Source organism: Heloderma suspectum, chromosome 2 (assembly GCF_057233095.1).
Source record: "Heloderma suspectum isolate Gila_16-S chromosome 2, 16-S_ref, whole genome shotgun sequence".
Taxonomy (NCBI): Eukaryota; Metazoa; Chordata; class Lepidosauria; order Squamata; family Helodermatidae; genus Heloderma; species Heloderma suspectum.
The window spans coordinates 143,798,731-143,821,370 of record NC_139459.1 but is presented as its reverse complement, the minus strand read 5'-3'; the positions used below and the strand labels follow the sequence as shown (position 1 = coordinate 143,821,370).

Sequence of the window (22,640 nt, the reverse complement as noted above, 5' to 3'; positions counted from 1 at the left end):
CCATAAGGTAGGATAGGTTAAGACTGTAGTGTTTATATATGTACTGCTTTCATTTTGAAAATGAATGAAGGGGAATGGTTACAGAAAATGGCTGCAGATATATGTCTTTGTAACATGGGAATGGTCAGAGATGCAAGTATGAAACAAGCATCTTCTGGCACTCCTGGGACCTTCTTTGTAGTTCAGGTAGCCTGAGATTTCCCTGCATTTTTAGTTTTCATTTAAAAAAAGAAAAGGAGAGACAGTCTCTAACCCTTGTGTTAGAGAGATATAGAAGAAAATGTGCAGGTAGCATTCTCCCAAATTGCTCCATAAGAAGTAAACCTCCTACCTTCCAGCGCCTTGACCAATGGGTATATAGGCACTGGGATGACTGAAAAGAGCTTGGGGGGTCTAAGCACTTTAAAACGTTTTAGTAATATTTTTATTACGTTATTAAATGATATTTAATAAATGAAATATCTTTCCTTAAAGCACATTAGACCTCCTGTAGTCAGATAATATCTATTTTGCATTCACTTGTTATTGCCATCTCAAACCTCCCCCCACCATCTCCTTAATGTATCATTAGGTCACCTCACCACAACATTTCTACATATGTACAAATCTCATACGCATGTGTGATTCTTCCAGAACTACTAAGGCCTGAATCTGAGGCCATTTTCTGGCCCGGCCCTACCACAATCTTCAAAAATGGGTGGGAAAATATGTCAGCAGCAGAACATATGACTGGCATATAAGTGTGGCTGATCTGCTCCAGTATCACAATACACCAGGGTAGGAAGGGCTGTTGCAGCCCTTCCAGGCAGCTGTCATTGGCTCAGCCACTCTCATGTCCCAGAGTGGTTGAGCAGCGAGTGCTAAAGAAAAACTGGAATTCCAAGGTCTCCAAGCCACTTTATTAACAGTAAAACATACAGTGGTTGTCTGCACACTGTGGGTCTTTGAACGACACCATTAGTGAGGACCAGCTGAACAGATTTGGAGCCTTTCACTTGCTGCTTATATATGCAAATGTTAATAATCACTTAGGAGAATATTAGAACAAGCATCCAAGCAAGAGGCATCTGTGGTTCACTCTTATATTCAGCATGTGTCTGGGAGCTGTAGTGGGAATGCGTGGTAAGACATGGAAGAAAGGTAAAAAATGAACAAAGGAAGGCAATAAAATAAGCCAGTGCGGATCAGATGTCAATGGCATCTTTGCCCTTCTGTCTCAGGTATGGTAGTAATCATTCGTCATCTCCCTGTAAGACAATTTTTTAAAATAAAATATTAAAAATATTTCTTTCCTGAAATCTAGGTCCAAAGGTAGCTTTTACAATGGGAAAAATGGGAAGTCTCACTTGTTTGTAATTTCATGTGGACTTGGTTTTGCAATGTGACCTGCAGAATTTGTTCAATGCAGTTAAAAGACTAAACGTGAACTGCAGTAGAGTGGTCTTGACCTACAGAGATGACTTAGTGGATAAAGTAGCAGTTACAGGAACTCTGGAGGAAAGCGACCATGTTGTACTTCAGTTCTTGGTTCTAAAGGAAGCAAAAGCTGAGTGTAGTCAAACGTGTACCCTGGATTTTAGGAAAGCTAATTTTAATAAACTCAGAACAATGATCAATAAGGTCCCATGGCAAGCGATGCTAACGAGAAAAGGAGTCCAAGATGGGTGGGAGCTTTTAAAAAAGGAAATTCTCAAGGCACAATCACAAACAATTCCAACAAGAAGAAAAGGTGCAAGACAACAGAAGAAGCCAAAGTAGCTTCACAAAAAGCTTAGAGATGACCTGAAAACAAAAAAGGACACATATAGGAAGTGGAAAGAAGGCCAAGTAACAAAGGAAGAGTACAGACAGGTAGCACAGAATTGCAAGGATGGGGTCAGGAAGGCTAAAGCTGAGAACGAGCTCAGGTTAGCAAGGGATGCTAAAAAGAAAAAGGCTTTCTTCAGCTACGTGCATAGTAAAAGGCAGAGAAAAGAAATGATGTTTCAGCTATTAAATAAGGATGGCAAAATGATAACAGATGGCAAAGAAAAGGCAGAGGTGCTCAATTCCTACTTTGGCTCAGTCTTCTTCCAAAAGAGGGTCTATGACCCCCCTGGCAAAGGCGAAGTACAGGCTGAAGGGGCAGGATTGCAGCTTGAGATTGATAGGCATATGGTCAAGGAACACCTAATTACTAGGGATGGCGGAGAATTCCGCCACGGATTCCAGTGAGGCTGAATGCACTGGCATTCGCCCCCTCGGAATCCGTGGCGGAATGGCTCCCTGCCCCCCTGCCTGCCCCGCGGAACCCCCCGAGACGGCACTTACCGGGGCGGATGCGGCGGAGGATGCGGCAGCAGCAGTGTGGCGGCGCAGCAGCGGCAGTGGAAGGTGTGGCGGCGGCAGGAGCGGCGGAAGGTGTGGCAGCGGCAGAAGGTGCGGCAGCGGCGGTGGCGGTGGTGTGGCAGCGGATGGTGCGGTGGCAGGGGCGGGGGCAGCAGCGGCGGGGGGCGGCGGCAGCGGCGGGGCGGCTGGTCTCCTGGCTGGGTGCAGCGTACGCAAATGGCGGTGGCTATGGCGGCCGCCATTTGCGTTCGCCATTTTAGCCGTTCTAGCCTACGTAAATATTTACGTAGGCTAGAACAGCGAAAAATAGCAAACGCAAATGGCGGCCACCGTAGCCACCGCCATTTGCATACGCTTTTTTTTTACTATTTTTTATTTACGTAGCCTATCACGGCTATTTACATAGCCTATCACAGTTAAGTACAGGGATGCAAATGGCGGCAGCTACAGCTGCCGCCATTTGCGTCCCTGCTGCCCAGCAGCCGGATGTCCGGCTGCGGGTGGAGCCAGCCGGTGGCTCTGTGGAATCCCCGCGGAGTGAAGCCGGCCGGGCAGTATTCCAGGGGGAGGGACGGTGCGCCTCCCTCCCCACCGCGAAGCAGATCCGCGAAACGGTAAGTGACTTTCGTACATCCCTACTAATTACTTTGAATGAGTTCAAATCTCCAGGGCTAGATGAACTGCATCCTAGAGTAATAAAGGAACTGGCAGAAGAAGTCTCAGAACCGCTGTCTATTCTCTTTGAGAAATCATGGAGGACGGGGGAAGTGCCAGATGACTGGAGGAGGGCTAATGTTGTCCCTATCTTCAAAAAGGGCAAAAAGGAGGAACCTGGGAACTACAGACCAGTCAGTCTGACATCAATCCCTGGGAAAATTCTGGAGCAGAAGATAAAGCAATCCATCTGGAAGCACCTTGACAACAATGCCGTGATTACTCGAAGCCAACATGGATTTGTCAAGAAATAATCCTGACAGATGAATCTGATCTCTTGTTTTGATCAAGAAACCTCCCTTGTGGACCTTGTGGGAATGCTGTAGACATCATATACCTCGACTTCAGCAAAGCTTTCGACAAAGTGCCCCATGATATCCTGATGAGCAAACTAGCTCAAAGTGGGCTAGATGAAACAACGATCCAGTGGATCCACAGTTGGCTACAGAATCGGACTCAAAGAGTGCTTATCAATGGGACCTTCCCAAACTGGGGAGAGGTAACGAGTGGGGTACCGCAGGGCTCAGTCCTGGGCCCAGTGCTCTTCAACATTTTTATTAATGACTTGGAGGAGGAGGTGCAGGGAATGCTGATCAAATGTGCAGATGACACAAAATTGGGCGGGATAGCTAATACTTTGGAAGACAGAAACAAAATTCAAAGTGATCTGGATAGACTGGAGCGTTGGGCAGAAAACAACAGAATGACATTTAATAGGGATAAATGCCAAGTTCTGCACCTAGGAAAAAGAAACCAAATGCACAGTTACAAGATGGGGGATATGTGGCTCAACAACACTATAAGCGAGAAGGATCTTGGAATTGTTGTCGATCACAAGCTGAATATGAGCCAACAATGTGATGTGGCTGCAAAAAAGGCAAATGCTATTTGGGGCTGCATTAATAGAAGCATAGCTTCCAAATCCCGGGAAGTACTAGTTCCCCTCTACTCAGCACTGGTTAGGCCTCATCTGGAGTACTGTGTCCAGTTCTGGGCACCACACTTTAAGAAGGATGCAGACAAACAGTAATAGCCCTGCACTCTTTAAACTGCCTTGCCTCTGGGTAGAGAATGAGAGCCACTCTCTCAGCTGGAGTGACATCTCATTGGCTGGTAGTTGTGGTCCTCCCGCCCGCTCAGCTAGCCAGGAAGGCTTGAAAAAATTCATGGCAAACAGCTCTCCTATGGCTATCCAGGGTTTCTTCCACTTTGCCAAGTGTTTTGGTTCTTACCTCTGGCACTGGCAAGTCCTCTTAGCAAGCAAGTGCTGCTTAGCTTGGGTCATCCTCTTTGCTCTTTGCTGCCAAAAGACAAAGGAGAGTTTCTTCTATTCTACATTCTTTCAAGTTTTCTTCTGCCGGCTACTGTGTGTGGATAAAACTTTTCTCCCTCCCCTGTCCATTTATGGACACATAGAGACTCACCCTTTTCCGTTTAATTGTTTTGCAAGTGGGCACACACACTGCAATGATGATCAATAGAAGCATCACACCTAGTACAGAGGCTACTTCTGTCAGTGGGAATTTATTCTGCATAGTGGCCTCTGCTGTGGAAAGAAAAGGAATAGGTGGAGCTGAGAGGGGGAAGGTACGCAAGGACACCGAACAAGGCGAGAGATGCTTGTGTTGCTGATCACCATATCCATATGCATCTGATGAAGTGTGTTCTAGCCATGAAAACATATGCTATGCTAAATCTGTTCAGTACTTAAAATGCTACAAGAGTTTGTTGGTTTTGTTGCAACAGACTAATACAGCTACCACATCTGGAACATACCCACAGTGTAGTTAATACTGAACTTCACACTGTTCTCCACTTTGAGATCACACCTCCACAGCCCTGCAGTTGTGGTCGTGTGACACAATTTGCTTTCCGGAAGGTGAGAGTCACACGCGGTCTCATTCGCTTTAACCCAGCACAGTTCAGCCACAGCAGGGACAGGAGCAGAGATGTGGCAGCACAACGTCACCATTGCCTCTTCAGAGCTGAGCTTGAGGCGGTCAGCAGAGACTGCAGGAAGCACAAGAAAGGAAAATTAATAGGGACAAGTGCCATAGTAAAAGATGCCACATGCCAGAGACATCTAGGGAGAGACACTGTGTATAGGTGTTTCAATGCAAATTATAGAAGCCTCAGAGCCAAAATGGGAGACTTGGAATGCTTGGATTTAAACAAGAACCTGGATATAGTGGGCATTACTGAAACCTGGTGAAACAGAGAGAAGCAGTGGGTTACGGTCATCTCTGGATATAAACTCTACAGGAAGGACAGAGAAGGGTGTACTGGGTGAGGTGTTGCTCTGTACATCAAAGAGGGCATAGTGTCGAGCAGACTACAACAGCTAAAAGGGGTAGACTCTTCCACAGAAGAGCTGTGGGTGACAATAGTGGGCTGCAAAACTAATTTAGTGCTAGGAATGTGCTGTCGTCCCCCAGACCAGACTGCTCAGGGTGCCCTGGAGATGGAGAACGAAATCAGGGAGGCCTCCAAACGAGGAGTGCTGCTATAATGGGCAACTTTGTTGGAGAGGGCTTCCATCACAAGTGCATGAATTCACTGATAAATTTCAAGATGATTCAGGCTGCCCTACGTAGCAGTGCTGGACCACCTTTTCTCTGTGGTACAGCATGCAAGATCTGCTTCATGAAGTCATATGCGGTGAGCTACTGTTACACCCTTGGGTAAATTCTGGCACCTCCAAAAGCTATGAGTATGATGTTTGCATGTATATTTTGCACCCTGCTCTGTATACTTTTCTGCGGTGGCACCCTGATTGTGGAATAGCTTCCCTAAGGTAGACTGACCAGGGCTGGCCTTAGAGCGGGAGAGCTGGGTCAGCTGACTGACCCTGGGCACTATTTTGATGGGGGCAACAAGCTGAGCTTGATGAGTCAGTATCTGTTGAGTGCCCTGTCTACAGTGGGCTAGGTTGGAAAAAGCAATAAGTGTCTTTAATCTATTTTCAGTGTTCTACAGTTTGTTGGGTATTTACTACAAAAATGACCTAACACCTATTAGCTTTAAAGTATTTTCTTTTTCCATTTCCAATTTTATGTCATTCATTCTAGATAAAAACCAGTAGGATGTGGTTTTATTTTGAGTTGACATTACCAGGCACTAGAACCACTATAAATACTATAAATGCTAGAAGCAGTAGAAATAAATTAAGAAAGCTATATACTAACAAATGTGTGCTGGAGGTGCTATTATCTTAAAGCTGGCCCTGATGCCAATGCTACTGTATCATGACACAAAGGGATAGACATAGACATAGAATCATAGGGTCGGAAGGGGCCTACAAGACCATCGAGTCCAACCCCCTTCTCAGTGCAGGAAGCCTGATTCCCAGGTGGATCACAACTTATTCTTACCTTTCATCACTACCAAGTGGACGGTCTTTTTCAAATACCCTCGTGTAAATGTGAGATGGCACTGGTATCTTCCAGCATCCTCAAACTGGACCATAAGTATCTTTTTGACAAATAAGGAGCTGGTGTTATTGCCTGAGATGTGTTTTTCCACAAGAGTCTTAGTATTCTTCATCCATTTCAAAGTCATTTTTGGCAAGTCCCTTTCCTTTTGAAGGTCAGTGTTCAATGGGCATAAAAGGTCCGTGCTGCTATTAACTGCAGCAAAAGTCATGTCACAATCGGATGCATTGAGAAAACCTGGTTTTATGGCAAAGAAGACAGGAATAAATAGTTAACCCTGTGTTACTTGCCACCTTTCTCACTACAGAGCAGGGAGAACCTTGGGAGGGGCCGTAGCTCACTGCTTCAGCACATGCTTGGCATGCAGAAAGTCCCAGGTTCAATCCCTGGCAACTCTGGGTAGGGCTAGTAAGGAATCCTGCCTGAAAAACCTGGAGAGCTGCTGCCAGTCAGTGCTGACAATACTGGGCTAGATGGACCAATCGTCTGAGTCAGTATAAGACAGCTTCCTATGTTCCTGTGAGAAGACATTTTCTTTCCCACCCAGAATCCTAGACAGGTGTTATCCATGTTATAATATTTCTCCCATTCCTAGGCTATTTAAGTAAAGCAAAATTGTAACAGGTAAACTCTGGGGAAAAAAGGCAAGACATTAGAAAGGGATTGCATCTCCATCTGTCATCATTGACTCAAAGAGTTCATCTCCAAAGTTTGGCAAAGCCACATTAGAAGGCAAGGAGGCAGGGTATGAGAAGAGCTATCAGAAAGTGTCTGACGGACTCTTCAAAAGCATAGAACATAAGAGAAGTCCCTCTGCTGGATCAGACCAGCATCCTTCTTCCACAGTGGCCAACAAGATGCTCTCAGGAAGCCCACAAACAGGGCCTGGGCAATAGATCTTCCCTGCTGTTTTCTTCTGGTATTCAATGGCATACTTCCTATGAACATAGATCATCGATTTAGCAGATTCCCCCTTCCAAAAAGCCATTTCCCAACAATTAACGCCCCATTCTAAAAATCTATTCTGTCCAAATGAGGGCTACATTAATCAAGTGATTAATCAGTTAAAATATTTTAATCAACTAAAAAGTGCCACTTATTAATCAGCAGCAGATTTCTCCCCCAAATGTTCTTAATTATTTTAAATACAAGAATATACAAAAATACACACAGGTAGCAGGTATCATTTTAGCATTCTCCCTTCCTTCACAGAGAGGTGGGAATACCTCTTCAAAGAGGATGCCCCCTGCTGCCTCACAGATGTGTATCGTATGTGTGCAACAAAATAAATATTGTCACATGATGATAGAAATGCAATAAAATGCAGCATCAAATTGTCAGGGTTCCCCTTATGACCTGGACCCCCTGAGTAACTCCTTATGGATCTCTTGCCTCCTCAAGAGCCCCACCTTCCTTCTTTTAAATGTCCCCTTCCTAATAACATGGGGTTTAGGCTGTAGATGTGGGGTGACTGACACTCTATACACGGGGTATAACCACAACAATTTACCGGTAAATTAAAGCAAGCAAATCACAACTAAACATATGTACACAGTAGAGCTGAGAGATACAAAAGGCATTAAGAGAAAAAAGTTGCAAAAAATGCAAGTACCTCTACCCTAGCTGCACTTAGACTTCTTCTGGCTACTTCTTCCTGCTCCCTCTTCAGGCTCTGGTCTCCCCAACTCTGCTCTCAATACTTTGGTCTTTCTGACTCTGTCTTTTTATACCCTCCTCCCCGCAGACCAAAAGTACTGCTTCAAACTTGAAGAAATTAAACTTAACTGGGGAAATGAAACTACTCTTCTCAGGGATATCGGCTCCCGACAAAAAACCCAGGCCTCTAAGCCAGACCTCCAAAAGCTGTGAGTATGATTCCCTTTGCCTCTGTAGGCCTCAAACCTTCACACAAGTGTACACCAAAGAAGGTCAAAATAGATCAATTAAAAACAGAGCAGAAGAATAAAAATGTCCAGAGCAGGGACAGTATTAAGAACCACATGTTTTAAAAGGCCTGGGAAAATAAAAAGACAACAAAGGCACAACATTTAAGAGAAGGAGCACAGCTATCCCTTCAATAGCCACCCATGCTGATGTGCTCGTCTCCCCCTGCTACTCACAGGCCACCCCTACCGTTGCCTCCTCTGTGAAGAATCAGAGCAGTATGCGTGTCAGCATCAACGGTAAGCAGGGAGGAAACCCCTTTCAGACCCCATTTGTACACCATGGCCAGTGCACAGAAACCAAGTTTCCAAGCCTCTACTACTTGCATCACCCTGCGGTGAAATAATTGCAGTACGATATAATAATTATGGGCACCATATAAGCATGGTACTGCTACACCATTTTTGTGTGTGTGGAAAATTAGGTTAGGTAAGTATCATCACTATTATTATTTTCTCTGAATATTTCTCAAATTCATAATCCAATGCAGTATGAGCTCTCTATAACGGGGTGGGGAACCTGGAGTTGGGCCCTAATCCAGCCCCCTTGCGGCCCCAGTCCAGCCCTCCAGTGTTCCCCAGATGGCCCCACCACCTTTCCCCCAACCACTGCCTGCTTGGTGGTTTCCCGGCTTTTGTGCAGTTTTTCCCCATTCTGAAAGGTTGAAATGCCTCTATGGATACTTAGATGCTGGCAGTGAGAGCTTTAAGCTACAATAGGCTGCTATTTTTGCCCCCATCCCTTTTGTCTTTGGCCCCGCCCGCCACTGGCATGCAGCCCCTGAGAGCTTCTCTGACACTGAATGCAATCCTTGGTCTGAAATCAGTTCCCCACCCCAGCCTGCTCTATAGGATGCTACTGCAGGATTTAGATGTCTGTCTTTAAGGTTCTGCTCCTGCGATAGAGATATCGCCTTTTCCCAGCTCTCATGCAGCAAAATTGTGCCATTAGGAACATGTGATCCTCAATCCCGCTGCCAGTGCACTCACTGCTTTTGTGGAATGTGGTTGTCGGAGTCAGAGGAAGCCTTCCCATGAGGGAAGATGAGCTGGTGCAACACGCAGTGGCTTCTGGTGGCCTTGAAAGGGAGGAAGGCATGTCTATAACACAAAAGGCATAGTCCCTCCCTTAGGTGGCACCCTTCCCTCTTCTTTTTCACTCAGGGTTTGTGCATTAAAACATTAGCCGTGCATCCTGGGCCAGGGACTATGAGCTCCGGCTGCCGACGACTGCTTGTGCTCGCCATCTCCACTTGCCCTCTGCAGGCCATTCTCCTACACATACATGATCCACCTCACATAGTGCCGGTTTCAGGTTTCTGAGGACCCTGGGCAAGACGCCCTCGGTGGGTCCACCCCTCAGTGAGGCTTCCTGCTCACCACCATTGCTATTGCTCCTTGTACTTTTCTCACCATTGCCACCACTTGCTGGTGGTGGGCAGCACTTGCTTACTGGACAGGCAGTGAGCAAGCAGGCAGGGGCATCTCCTGCTTCTCCTTCTCACCAGCACCATTGTCTGGGCAGGGGAACAAGCAGGCTGCAATGGTGAAGCGGAAGAGCGACTCCAGGGGGCTCCTACTAATGGCCCCTTCAGTGGTGTGGGCCTTCGGTAGGTGCCCAACCATACCTACCCTTGACACTGTCCCCGATCCCGCACCCTGTTCTGTGCAGGCAATAGCGTGACCCAGCCCATGGTCAACAGCAGTGACCAGAGTCCTCCCGGCTGCTCCTACACAGGGCTGTTAACCTCCTTGCTGGGCAGGCCCCTGCACCCGTGCAGGCTCCATGGCAGTTATGCAGCAGAGGGAGCAGGTTTCTTAGGTGAGTGACACTGAGCTTTTCTACATGAGGCTGTTAACTGGTGTATCTACTTTTGGTTTTGTTGCAGAACCGAGATCCGAGTTCTACATGAAGAGCTTTTCCTTTTCTGCTTTTCCACTACATAACCTCTAGATGGAACTGTGCTATAGTGGAATAGCACAAATACACAAGTAGAAACAGTGCTGTCAGAAATAATACTCCATTTTCCCCATTCTAAAAAGTCCCGGGAAAGTGCTGTGAAAAAACAGAAGCAAAACTGGAGGGTCACAATGTCATCTAAAGAGCCTGTAAACAACTGTAAGGAGTAAGGAATCGTGAGTGCACAGTAAATGCCTCTTGTAGAAAAGCTCATTGCTTCTACTACCTTGCTACCTGTCAGGACACTGTCCAAGGGTGCTTCCAGATGGAAGGCTCTTAGTGCTAACCATCAGAAGTCACTGAGCAGCTATTCTGTGTGTCATTTCTTCCTTAACAGATGTTCTGTGATAAGAAAAAAAGAAGGAGCAGTGCAAAAACATAGGTGGGTTATAAGTGAACAACATCATCATCTGGATCTCTTGTAAAATTCTGTGAATGAAGCAGGGTGATGCCACTATAGAAATCTTATCTGGGAGTACCCCAAGGCACAGGAGCCCTGCTAGAGTGACTGGCTGGCAACTCCACATGTCTTTCCCCTTCACGATCTCTTCCACCTCAGATGCTGATCAACTTTGCCACATGTGTTGTTTATTGCTTGCTAGGGAGTGATAAAAAGGGATCCTATTCCCACACCCTAGTATGATGTAACTTCACCTGGCCTCAGGTCAGGAGGGGATTCTGAGGAGGGTGGGCAGGGAGCTTGATAGGCTGCTGGGCAGTGGCCCGGCCTCTCATTCAGGTTCCCAGGACTGTGAGGGGGCAGGCCTCTCAGGGTGCACAAGTCCCTTACTGCTGAGCACTGGAGATGTTTCCAGGGATGCTGAGAGAACGTCTGTCACCTTTATGTAATTTTTGTATTTTCTGGCTGTGTATTCCCCCTCCCCACCGCCCACCGCCCAGGACTGAGCATGAATTGGATATGGTGGCTGTTTCACTGCCGTAGTACCAGTACATTCCCCCTTCCCTGGGTGTAACTAGAGTACAGGATTGCTCTGTAAGTTGCCCAAATATCCTTTCTGTTCCTGTAAGGAAGAGGATTAACTACTGGTTTGCTCGTGAGAAGGAAAAACTGTAGTTTTGTTCTGGCTGTGGCCGAAAAGATAGGCCTCCTCTGAGTGTTTTGAATGTTGCCGTTGGTGGGAAAAGTAGAAATGCATTGTAAGCAGATAAAGAGGATGTGCTGGGATGCTGTAAAGCTGGAATATTGTAAGAAGATACGAAAACTGTGCTGGAAGGTTTTGTTCCCTGTATGTATGTGATTCAACTGTAGTAGCCCCCACTAGTATGTTAGTATCTGATTGGCTGAGTGCTGTGGCGCAGAAAGAAATTGCAAACTATATAATATTTTTGCTTATCTGCACCAGGGTGTGGACTTCCCATGTGTGCAATTCATCCATGCTAGTATGCTCTGTTCAGAATCTGCTCATGTGGACCTCCTGAAATGTGTGCGATCCACCCATACTAGCATGGTCTGCTTAATAAAGGCTTATAGTGTCAGAAGCCCCCCAGCCTGCTGTGTTCCTTGGGAAGGTCTGAAAACTTTCCTCCATGCTTGCTATTGTTTTTTGCACTTTTATAGTGAAATAGTAGTATTGCTCCTTAAGAAATAATGAGAGGAAATAAGTAATTAAAAAACATCCACCTGTGGGAACAGAAACAGACAGACTAATTCAGAGAGGCTATTTAAGGGCAATTAAGCAGCTACTCATCACCAGTCCCCCAGCCACAATCTACAGTAAGCAAGAAACAAGGCCAGACCTGTAAACAAGGAACCTTTAATTAAAGGCACAGGAGCCCTGAAAAGCCACAAAAGTGTTTATCTGCCAACAGTAGAAAGATAGGTTCTGCAACTGAGTTATATTGCAAAAACACTGACACAAAATAGGCCTGAAAGAGCATGGGAGGCGAATGCAGGGTGCTTCCAGATGGAGGGCTCCTAGCACTATCAATCGGAAGGCATTATGTAGCTATTCCATTTTTTCCTTCCGAATGGATTTTCTGTGGTAAAAAAAAAAAATGAGAGAAGAAGCAGTGGGGAAACACAAGAGGGTTATGAGTGGAAGATGATGTCTGGACACCCCATACAATTCCATGAAGGAGTAAGAACGTTACAATACAAGCCTCATCTGAAAGCACCTAGCACTTCTGAACCATTGCTCTTCTGCTATAAGGTGCAAGAGAAAAACCAATTCACTTTCCCTACTATAAGGGTGCCGTGTTTTTTTGTGTATTTACATCTCAACATGCCCATCCACACTAGTGGGTGGGACACAGCCATGTAGGTGGGAAAAGTCATCCCCTCATATTTAAAAAGGCAAAAAAAGAAAAACACAAAAAATAAAACGTTGTAACCCAGCAAAGAGTTCCATTGCCTATGGGGTGGGGGTCTACTATTTTATGCCAAATGGAGAAGAAACTCCTGAGCTCTTGCCTCTGCTATCCTCCCCCCCCCCCCACCCCGGCCAGCAAGAAAGACAAACTAAAGAAAAGAAGGCGAAAAGAAAAGAAAAGGCTGAGGTGACTGCCCCACTCTGCCTAATGGCAGAACCAGCCCTGCCTTGCTGAACTCTGTCTTTGAATTGCACGTTTAATGATGACATTGTGTGGCTGCCCTGTAAAAATTGAGTGATGACTATTCCAGAGTAGACCCATGATTTGCCAGCCCCAGACATGTTCTGGACTCTTGCAACCAAAATCAGTGACTTCTCCTACCTATCACCTTGACATCATAGGAGATTTGGGGTCCATTAGGCAGGACGTGACATTCCCAAGTCCCGTGGTCCTCCTGAATTGTAAGATTCTGTATCTCCAGCTTCCGGTTATTGCTTTTCAGCTTCCATCGTGGTTCCGTGCCTGTTACTTTGGCTCTGTGGGGGCCAAACCACTCAATGCTTATGTGCCTCATGTTGATGGAATGGAGTTCCAATAGTAAAGTCTCGCCCTGCAGGAGGTATCCACTTGGAGACTGTGTTACTGTGAAGGGAAAAAAGGCCGATCTGGTGAGTTCTTTTTATCCCAGGCTTTCCCCTGTCCTTCTTCCAAGGAATTGATGGGACAGGGAGAGAGACTTGAGATTTCCCTTTTCTTCCTTCCCCATCATTCACCTTTCCACACTTTGAGGTCAAATATAATTGGTGGTTTTCCTTCCATTTCACAGGTGTAACCTCCCTCCTTTGCATCTGGTAGCACTAAAGAGAAATTCCCATTGTCAGCATCTCCAAATCTGTATGTTGCAGACCTGTTGCCTTTGAAGAAAGTGGAAATACAACGAGTTAAAGCTTCTAATTAAGAGCAAAAGTCCCCCTTCCCTGCTGGATACATGAGAAATAGAACCAGTTTTACCTTTGTAAGTTTTTCCAGATGTGAATTGAAGTATAATTGTTTTTTCATATTTCCAGACCACTTTGGTCTGACCTTGCTTATTTCTAGTGCCATCTTGACAGTGAAGGGCAACAGGTGTGCCAGCAACAACACTGACGTTTGACACTGCAAGAACAGGAAGCACTGCCCCTGGAAGATACACTGGATCCAAAAAAAAAAAAAAAAAAAGAGCAAAGAAAGATCAACAATGGGATGCAAATAACTCCTTAAGCATTGAATTCTGGAGACTTCCAGGCCCAACATTCACAATCTTAGAGCTTTTCTACATGAGGCATGCATTTTGGATTCACAGTTGTTTATGGATTCTTTAGACAACATTGTGACCCTCCAGTTTTGCTTTTCTTTTTAAACAGCTCTTTCCACAAAGTTTTTTAGAGCAGGGGAAATGTGGTATTATTTGTGAAAGCAAAAGAAAATGCTTTTTCCACTTGTGTGATTGTGCTATTCCACTGTACCCCAGGGCCACCTAAGGGTTATGTAGTGGAAAACAGGAAGAGAAATGCTCTTTGTGTAGTGCTCGAATCTCATTTCTGCAACGAAACCTAAAGTGGATACAGCGGATTAACAGCCTTGTGTAGAAAAGCTCCCATAAAAGCCTATTGCCACTGGAAAATGTATTAATTTTGAATTAATACAGAGGAGTGATGAGCAGCCATTTGATCAGCCCTAGGGACAAATAAGGAGAGATGTCTATAGAGCGACATCCGTAGTTTTTACAACTGTTATGGAAGCCTCTTATGCCTGGCTTTAAACTGAAGAATATTGCAGCAGGTTTTATATGCCAGACGTGCTGCCAGTATGAAAACAGGCTAGCCTGCCCTTGTTTGTTCTATTCCTAAGCTGAGCTCCAAGACTGGAAGTGAGCTCGTTTGGGAAGTAATGTTGTGGGGAGGTAATGCTTCTGCTCTCCTCAGCTGTGTGGTTCGGGCATGTAAACAAATGGGTCTGCTGCTGTCACACGGAATCTGAAGCTGAGAGAGCCCTCTTCCCTCCAACTGAGGACACGAGAACAAGTGCCATTAAATCCATTACTGGTGTCAGGTTTCTCAAGTGTTTTGCCCTGATGTCAGGTGCCTCTATAGTTCCCTTCTGATCCGTGGGGCTTAATGGAAGGATCATCCTCAAACACTCAGGATCAAACTGCAGAAGGGTATTACAAACTCACCTGTTTATGGCCCAGTGACAGCAGTTGTGCAGGCTTATTAAGTCACCAGGGGTGCTTCCACAGAGAGGGCTCCTAGCGCTAACAATCAAAAGGCATTGTGCAGCTATTCAGTCCCTTTTTTCCTTGTCAGATTTTTTGTGGACAGAAAAAGGATGGAAGATGTGGTGGGAAAACATGAGAGGGCTACAAATGGAATACAACGATGTCTGGATTCTGTAAAATTCTGTGAATGAGGCAATGCGATTGCATAGTCAAAGCCTTGCCTAGAAACAGCCCAGGTCACAGAGCCACGGGGTCACTGAGGGGAGGCTGTGTGTGGATTCAGTTTTGCTAGCATTATTTTATAATCTGACACTAAGTGAATCTGAGTGTGACATGTAGGTTCTCTCCTGACTAAATGCATTTTTATATATTTAGGGGCAAGTAAAGAAGTGAGAGTGGAGGAGAATTGGCTCGAAACAGAGAGAATGGACTCCAATGTTACACAGATCATGGCTTCAGTTTCTGGCTCCATGGACTCCTCCTGGGCTAGAGTTGCATCTTGGAACACGCTTCCCACATGGCATGTAAGGCTCCGGACTCCTCCTCTGCAAATTTCTAGCTTCTAGCTGTCCTCCTCCTCTAGTACTGGACTTTGGGAAGTCTGATCCTGTCTCCCTTCAGAACCTCCTTCTTGGTCAAGCTTCCAAAGTAGGGGGGGGGGGGGCTTTCTGTCTGGGACCAGGACCAACAGCCTCTTTTCCCCAGGAGGAGGCGCTTCCTCCCACAGCAACTGACACTGATCTCTTTGGAGCATCCCTTCTTCCCAAATGCTGCCTGCTCTGCTAGGCTTTTCCTCCTGCCTGGCTTCCTTCCAGCATGGTTCTCCCCCTGCTATCTCCCCCTGACTTTACCAGGGCACCAAGGAAGACCCCAAAGTGCCCACTCAGAGGCAGGGGTGGGACTTTTTCTGTTGAGGGCCCACAGTTCCTCAGGGGCAATCTGTCGGGGGCCACAAGGCAGGGCCAAAGCCAGCAGTGAGCAGGGCCAAAGCAAATACACAGGCAGGACTAACTCTTCTCCCCCACCCCCACCCCCGGCCCGCCACAGCAGTCTGAACTGTTTGCCTGCAGAGGGCTTTTCAAATCAGGCCAAGGGAGACATAAGAGTAAGCCTGGGGCCAAGGACTGCCTGCCCCTGCTTTAACCACTTGCAGATAATTTCTTTGCTGTTTCTGCCTCTGCTGTTCATATTGGCCATTACTGGAGCATCCAAGCACTTATTCTGGTAGATTGCTAAGTACCACCAAGGCATCTTTTCTGTATAACAAGCCTGCTAGTTTTGAACAGCATGAAAATTGTTTGGCTAAAGTCAGAAAACAGGAGATCATATGAGCAGCCTGAGGAACTCTTCAACTTTTATGACATTTGCAGTCAAAATCAGTAGTGTAGTGGAGCAAGAACGTGGGGGAGCACAACTCTGGTCCTTCTTTCACAGCAGGAGCAATGACATCATCCGGCAGAGTGACATTCGCCAGTGTGGTAAGTTTGGGGTGGGGGCGGGGGACAGGTCTGGCCTGACATACGCCACGTAGGCTAGGCTCAGGCAATGACTGGCCCAGTGAACATTTTGGACTCTTCTTGGGGTATAGCTATGGAGGCTGCCATTATAAGCAGGTCCTGGACTTCAACATTTAGCACTACACCACAAAACAAAACAAGAACATCCATGTTGGCAACTCTGCCATTGTGCCATGCATGCCTCTTGAGGAAAACTCACCCAGGTGAAGGGCAAAGAGAACAAGAATGCTGTTCAGGGCCATGTCCACTGGTGTGCCCTTTCCCCTCCAGGAACTGAAGAGCAGGAATTCTGTCCAAGAGATCCTAGTAGGGAACGGTTAAAATCTTATATCAATAGAGTCAGCAGTGATTTACTCCCAGTATGTCTTATATCAGACAATATATGGGGGTGGCGAGGTGGGGCACACACACTAAGTTATAATTTCCCTTGGGAGCAGTTAATCATTTGGTACCCTGGTTCTCTCTATAAAATAGTCATAATGGTACATATGTAGCTGTCACATATGTGGCTGTTTACCCCCACTCCCAATAATGTCTAGTAGATGAAATGCATGACATGACTTTGGGGATTTCTACACCAGCCTAAAATCCTGGGGAAAAGAGGCTGTTGGTCCTGGTCCCAGACAATGTGACATACCCCTTTTGTCAAAGAGAAACTATACAAACTTCAGAAAAATGTAACATATATAAGCAGAAAACATACAGATCAAACTAGATAACCAGAATAAATTAAATCTCCCTCCACACACACAGTTAAAGGGAAAACACACCAACAGCAAGCAAACCACACAAAATGTGTATTTATCAATTTGATTTCAAGCTAGATTCCATACAAAAAGCAAAAATATCCCAACAGCAAACAATCTATACAACTTTTTATATCTCCTATCAATCTGATTTCAAACTAGAGACACAAACTGACTAAATATGTATCGAACTGGCTGAAAGGTGAGCGAGGTCAGTGGAGTTGAATGGAGTGGGCATTTTAAACCTGCTGTCCTATGCTCACAATTCAGTAGAGCTTACCTCTGAGTAAACATGCAGAGGGTCAGGCTGCACACCTTCTCAAAAAGTAACAGTGCAATCCCTTACAAGTTTAGTCAAAAGTAAGTCTTACTGAGTTCAATGGGGCTTACTCCCAAGTAAATGATACTCTCAACCCACTTACCTGGGAGTAAGCCCCACTGAACTCACTGGGACTTATATGTAGACATATATACACTTGCAGTATAAGGCTGCAATCCTATGTACACTTTCTTTACTCCCAGGTAGACACGTGTAGGATTGACTGCCAGAGCCCTGCGACGCAGCACTTTCCCTGGATTGCACAACTTAAATGGTTTCCCATCTAAACTTATTCCTGCACAGAGAAAACTAGCATGCCAAGGAAAAGAGTTCAGTCTAGCATTCTTCCTGGCATACTGCATTTAATATATACAGGGATGTTATATTTGTTTTGTTTGTGTTGGAGTTTTGAGAGTGAGGGGGTGTTCCACTTTGCCCACACCCCAATTGCATTTTGTTACTACTAGCAAAAATTCTAGTATTGCTGCATTAAGAGAAGGGGGGGCGGGGTTGGCGTGAAGCGGCAAAACAACAAGGAGGCTCCGGACCTACCGTGGATGCAGTCTGTCTTATTTTATTTATTTATTTATTTATTGCATTTATACCCCGCCTTTCTCCCTCTCGCAAGGAACTCAAGGCGGCTTACATTATCCTCCTCCTCACTGTTGTATCCTCACAACAACAACCCTGTGAGGTAGGTTGGGCTGAGAGTCTGTGACTGGCCCAAAGTCACCCAGTGAGCTTCCATGGCCAAGTGGGGACTAGAACCCAGATCTCCCGGCTCCCAGTCTGTCACTCTCACCACTACACTACACTGGCTCTCTTAAGGTAAAATGTATAAGAAAAATAGAAAGACTAGCAACATTCAAAAAATATATATTTTAAGCTAAACATTTCAGCTTCTGCCTTCATCAGTAGCTGTGCAGTTAAAACAGCACAGCTACTGATGAGGGCAGAGGCCCAAACATTTAATAAAATATATTTTTGAATACTCTGTTGTTAGTCTTCCGAGCTTTCTGGAGGGGGGGACTCTTTTCAAAGAAAACAAAAATGTGTCTGCTTCTCATCCCCTCCCCTCCAGTCTTAACAAGAGATGTCTGGCAAAGATTTCATTTTTGCAAGTGATTTATTTGCTAATTATTTACTGTACATGATTAAGACTTCAATCATATGCACACTTAACAGGGAGTAAGTCTCATTGAACACCATGGGACTTCCTTTTGAGTAGAGAACATACTGAGGATTGTATTGTAAGTAAGCAGTATTAAACTATTTGGGTGATTTGTTGGATCATGTCTTCCCACACAAACCATTAAAAGAAGTTAAGAGACTGGGCGGGTTGGTGGGAGTAGCAAAACATAAAAGTTGAGAGGTAGAAAAGAAAGAACTCATTTTATTTAGGCAAGGCAACCCAGGAGCTTCTAAACTCTTTCAGTATGTGATAACAACCCTACTCATGGGCCAGGAGCGGTGGTGCAGTTAGGGCTAGACTTTAGGACCACAGTCCAGGGTCCTTCAGCCCAGGGGCTCCAAAGGACCACCCAGGGAATGACAGGTGATTGGGACATTAGTTAACAGGCCTCCCATCAGCACCTGGGCTGGCATGGGCACTATCAGGGCTGATGCTGGTCACCACAGCATCCTTTCTTTCTTAAGAGGAACATGTTATGTTAGGGGGCAGCCAGGCAGGCACGCACGTGGTTTCAGATGCACATTTTACTATTTTTACTTTAAATATATATTACCTTTTCTGTAACAAAATCATGCTAACTCCCAGGTAAATCTGTTTTGCATTAGGACCACAGAAGTAAATTTGCTTTTATTCATGTAGACAGTTATGATGGTGCTATGATTTAAGTCAGCTTGAAATGCAAAACTTCACAAGCTCAGAGGTGTTTTTTTTTTAAATCAGGGTTAGCAAACTGGTTGTTGTTATTTTGCTCTGTATCAGGAATATTGAAGCAGTTGTGAAGCATAGAAAGGCAGGGAATGATGGGTAGGGAGAGAAATGTTAGTTGTGTGCTTCACAGCTAAATAATACTCATGGCCAATTAAAGCCCCCTCCCTTGGTAAGACCATGAACTCCAGGTATTAAAATTATCTAGTTGCACTGAACAGGGCCAGATCTACATGGAAACGCATGCAGAAGCATTTTCAGCTTTTACCCGGATTATCATGAAATCAGCTTTGGTCTGTCCGCAGCACACGAAGCAAGAAAAGCGGAGTATATACCACCTAAAAACCTGCTTTCACAAGTCACATAAGAGCACTTTAAACCATCTTACTTTGGGGTTGGGTGGAGTCCCACCAGTTGAAGTGAATGTCATCAACCGCAGAGATGCTGCTCAGCGAATGAGAGAGGCTTGTTCCCCAACCTGTCTATGCGCCTGTTGCTGGCCGCCCCCTCTCCTTTCCCTCTGTGTATTCTTTAGTTTTCAGTGTATCACAGCAACACTACTGCAAAATGCCGCTGCTGCAGGCTCCTGATACTGGCTGCCCTCTCTTCTTCCCCTCTGTGAATGAAACTGCCCTATTGCAAACAGGAAAAAAGAGGCTAGATAGCTAGTGCACTGGTGTGAAGGCTTTGAAACAGCACAGCTCTGATTTTCTCAATCAGAAAAAGAGGAAATACGCTATTCCGAAGGCTTGAAGCAGTGCGGCTCTGATTTTCTCAATAGGAAAAAGATGCTACAGATTCTCAATGGGTAAATGCTTGGGGAAGAAGCCTGTGTCAAAAAAAGAAGAAGGCGGGGAGGGCGCCTTTTCTAGAGGGAAGCTGCGAGGTGGCTGCGGATTGGCGACAACATCAACGTCTCTCCCTCCACATTAAGTTGGCCATGTAGATTGGCTCCAGGAGGCAGTCAGTTGCTCAGTCCAGCTGCTTTTATGCTCTTAGGCTGCTGCCTGCTGCAAGGAGGAATGGCTAGCAGCTCCTGCTACTGGCTAGCTGACATGGCATCACTGGGCCCTGGCAAACCCCCCCACAATACCGCCCTGAAAAACAACAACTACGAAGTAGTGACAAATCACTGCAACAATGCTGGGAGAGATAGGTGTTCACTCCAGAACAACAGAGGTCAATAACCAGGGATGAAGCTACAACAACCACAGAAATAGCCAGAAACAGGTTGCCCATATTGAAACAATTCGCCACACTTTAGCACACATTTAAGGAGCAGGCCACCTTCCCCACCTCATCTATGTGGTAAGTTGGTTGCCTGTATTCACCCACAGTTGGTTGTATGGCCTGTCCCTGAATAAGAGGTAAAACTGGAGGTAATCGCTCTGTAGACTGCTGCTAGTTCAAGGGAATTGATATGAGCCATTCTCTCCAATGTGGTCCATTCATCATTGACTTCAGCAATGTGCCCCCCCCCACAAGCTCCGTAGAGAGATATCTGACATAAATGGAACTCCCCAGAGCAAGTTTTGAACAATGGTCTACTATTTCAGAAAGCAAAGGATGGTAAGTATTGGTGCTGGTGATCTTGGTGGTGTCAGAACTGAGAGAGGAACAAGAGCAGTAGATACCATACAATTAACTGGGGCTGCTGCGTGATGACAAAGATAGTAGAAGCCATCAAACCCAAGAGGCACTGGATCTGAGAGACTCACTGAGAAGGAACTGTGTAAAACATCAACACCAAAATATTATGGTCTGCACTCAGTCTCAAAACAAGAATGCCCAAGAGACAGATGAATCCAAAATGGCTCTGATAAACTGGAGCTATTGTGTGGAGCATTGATGAAACTTGGGACTCATTGATGAGAGTTGGGAAGCAAGAGCATGGATCGGAAACCTTGTAGGATGTCTGAATGGGACCACTAGAAGCCAATCACTGATGTAAGAGGAGATGGAAATCTCTTTGCAACAAACATAGGAAGCTGCTTCATACCAGATCAGCCTATTTGTCCATCTAGCCTAGTACTCTAGGGGTAGGCAACATGGTGCCCATAGACACCAATGTGCCCCTGGACACCTTCCTTGGTACTCACTGAGGTGCCCAGCCCCTCCCTTTATATATATGTTTATATATGTGTGTGTATTGCTTCAAAGCAAAGTGAGAACCTGCAGTTGCTGCTATCTTCTTGTCCCATGAATGTTTCTGGGCCACATGTGGGGCTCATAGACATTCTTAAGAAATGAAGATGGCATGTGGCAGCTGGCCAGTGCTTTCTTCTGCAGCATGCCCAGCTACCAGGAAAAAAGAAAAAGGGACCTGGGCTGGGCCCCATCTACACAGAGATGCTTTCTGAGGCGATTCCGTTTAAATCTAGATTTTCATGAAATCAGGTTAGCTCCTCTCAGGGCAAACATAACCAGTAAAGTGGTGTACATATTAAAAACTAAGCAGAACACACTCCTCTTTCACAGGGCAAACAGCACCTGAAATCGCATTAGTTCGGGGTTGGGTGGGCTGAGTCTCATGAGTAGAACTGACTGTCATCAACTGCGTATGTGCAGGGCAGCGAACAAGCGGAGGCTTGTTCCCGGCCCCTCTCCTTGCTCATGTGCTCAATAGAGTGCAATGGAGGAGAATGAGTTACTTCTGAGAGGACATGTTTAGCCAACATCCCCCCTTGTGTCCACCCTTCCTTGGCAGGAAGAAGGAAACTGAAGCAGAACACAATGGGGTAATTTGATCGCTCATTATCTGCGATCTATTTAAAAACAGAACAAAGGTCATTTAGTGCAGGAGATGCCCTGGAGGGTCACGGTGTCATGTAAAGAGCCTGCAAACTTCCTTGAAGGAGCCATCTCTATTGCAGGATAAAAGCTCCATGTGAAGAAAGCCTATGTCTGAGCCATTTGAAACCTTCAGGCCCCTTAGAGATATAAGCAGCCCCACTATGGGCCACCATTGGCAGGTTGTACTGGTAGAGATATCCCCCGAAGGGGGCACACCCCTGTGGTTCACCCCTTCAGGATGCCATGAGGTGAGGGCGCTATTCTTCTTCTCCTCCCCACCTTTTCTCGTTCTCTCTTTTGTTTCTCTGTCTGTTTATTGTTTGTTTAGTTTAATACCTGTTGTGTGTGTGGCAGGTGTTCCTGGGTGAGAGTAGGGATCACCTGATGATAGAGTTGTATCTGGG

At 45.8% G+C, this 22,640-nt stretch overlaps 1 protein-coding gene across 2 annotated transcripts in view; it reads right to left on the bottom strand.

The window, feature by feature from the left end:
- Nucleotides 1-879: 879 nt before the first annotated feature.
- CD4 (CD4 molecule) overlaps nt 880-22,640 on the bottom strand; it is a 60,907-nt gene continuing 39,146 nt past the window's right edge. Inside the window, exons 2-11 of one of the 2 annotated variants that reach the window (XR_014787888.1) lie at nt 16,681-16,784; nt 13,719-13,898; nt 13,481-13,621; nt 13,089-13,349; nt 6,414-6,710; nt 4,819-5,052; nt 4,467-4,588; nt 4,275-4,342; nt 1,347-1,530; nt 880-1,247 (exon numbers count right to left, since the gene is read on the bottom strand). Coding sequence is in view for 1 of the 2 variants with exons in the window: in XM_084835185.1 (XP_084691311.1) it covers nt 1,217-1,247; nt 4,275-4,342; nt 4,467-4,588; nt 4,819-5,052; nt 6,414-6,710; nt 13,089-13,349; nt 13,481-13,621; nt 13,719-13,898; nt 16,681-16,723 (1,377 nt within the window). In the remaining variant the exon portion in view is untranslated. The remainder of the gene's footprint in view (nt 1,248-1,346; nt 1,531-4,274; nt 4,343-4,466; nt 4,589-4,818; nt 5,053-6,413; nt 6,711-13,088; nt 13,350-13,480; nt 13,622-13,718; nt 13,899-16,680; nt 16,785-22,640) is intronic. The other variant, XM_084835185.1, reaches the window with a different exon arrangement.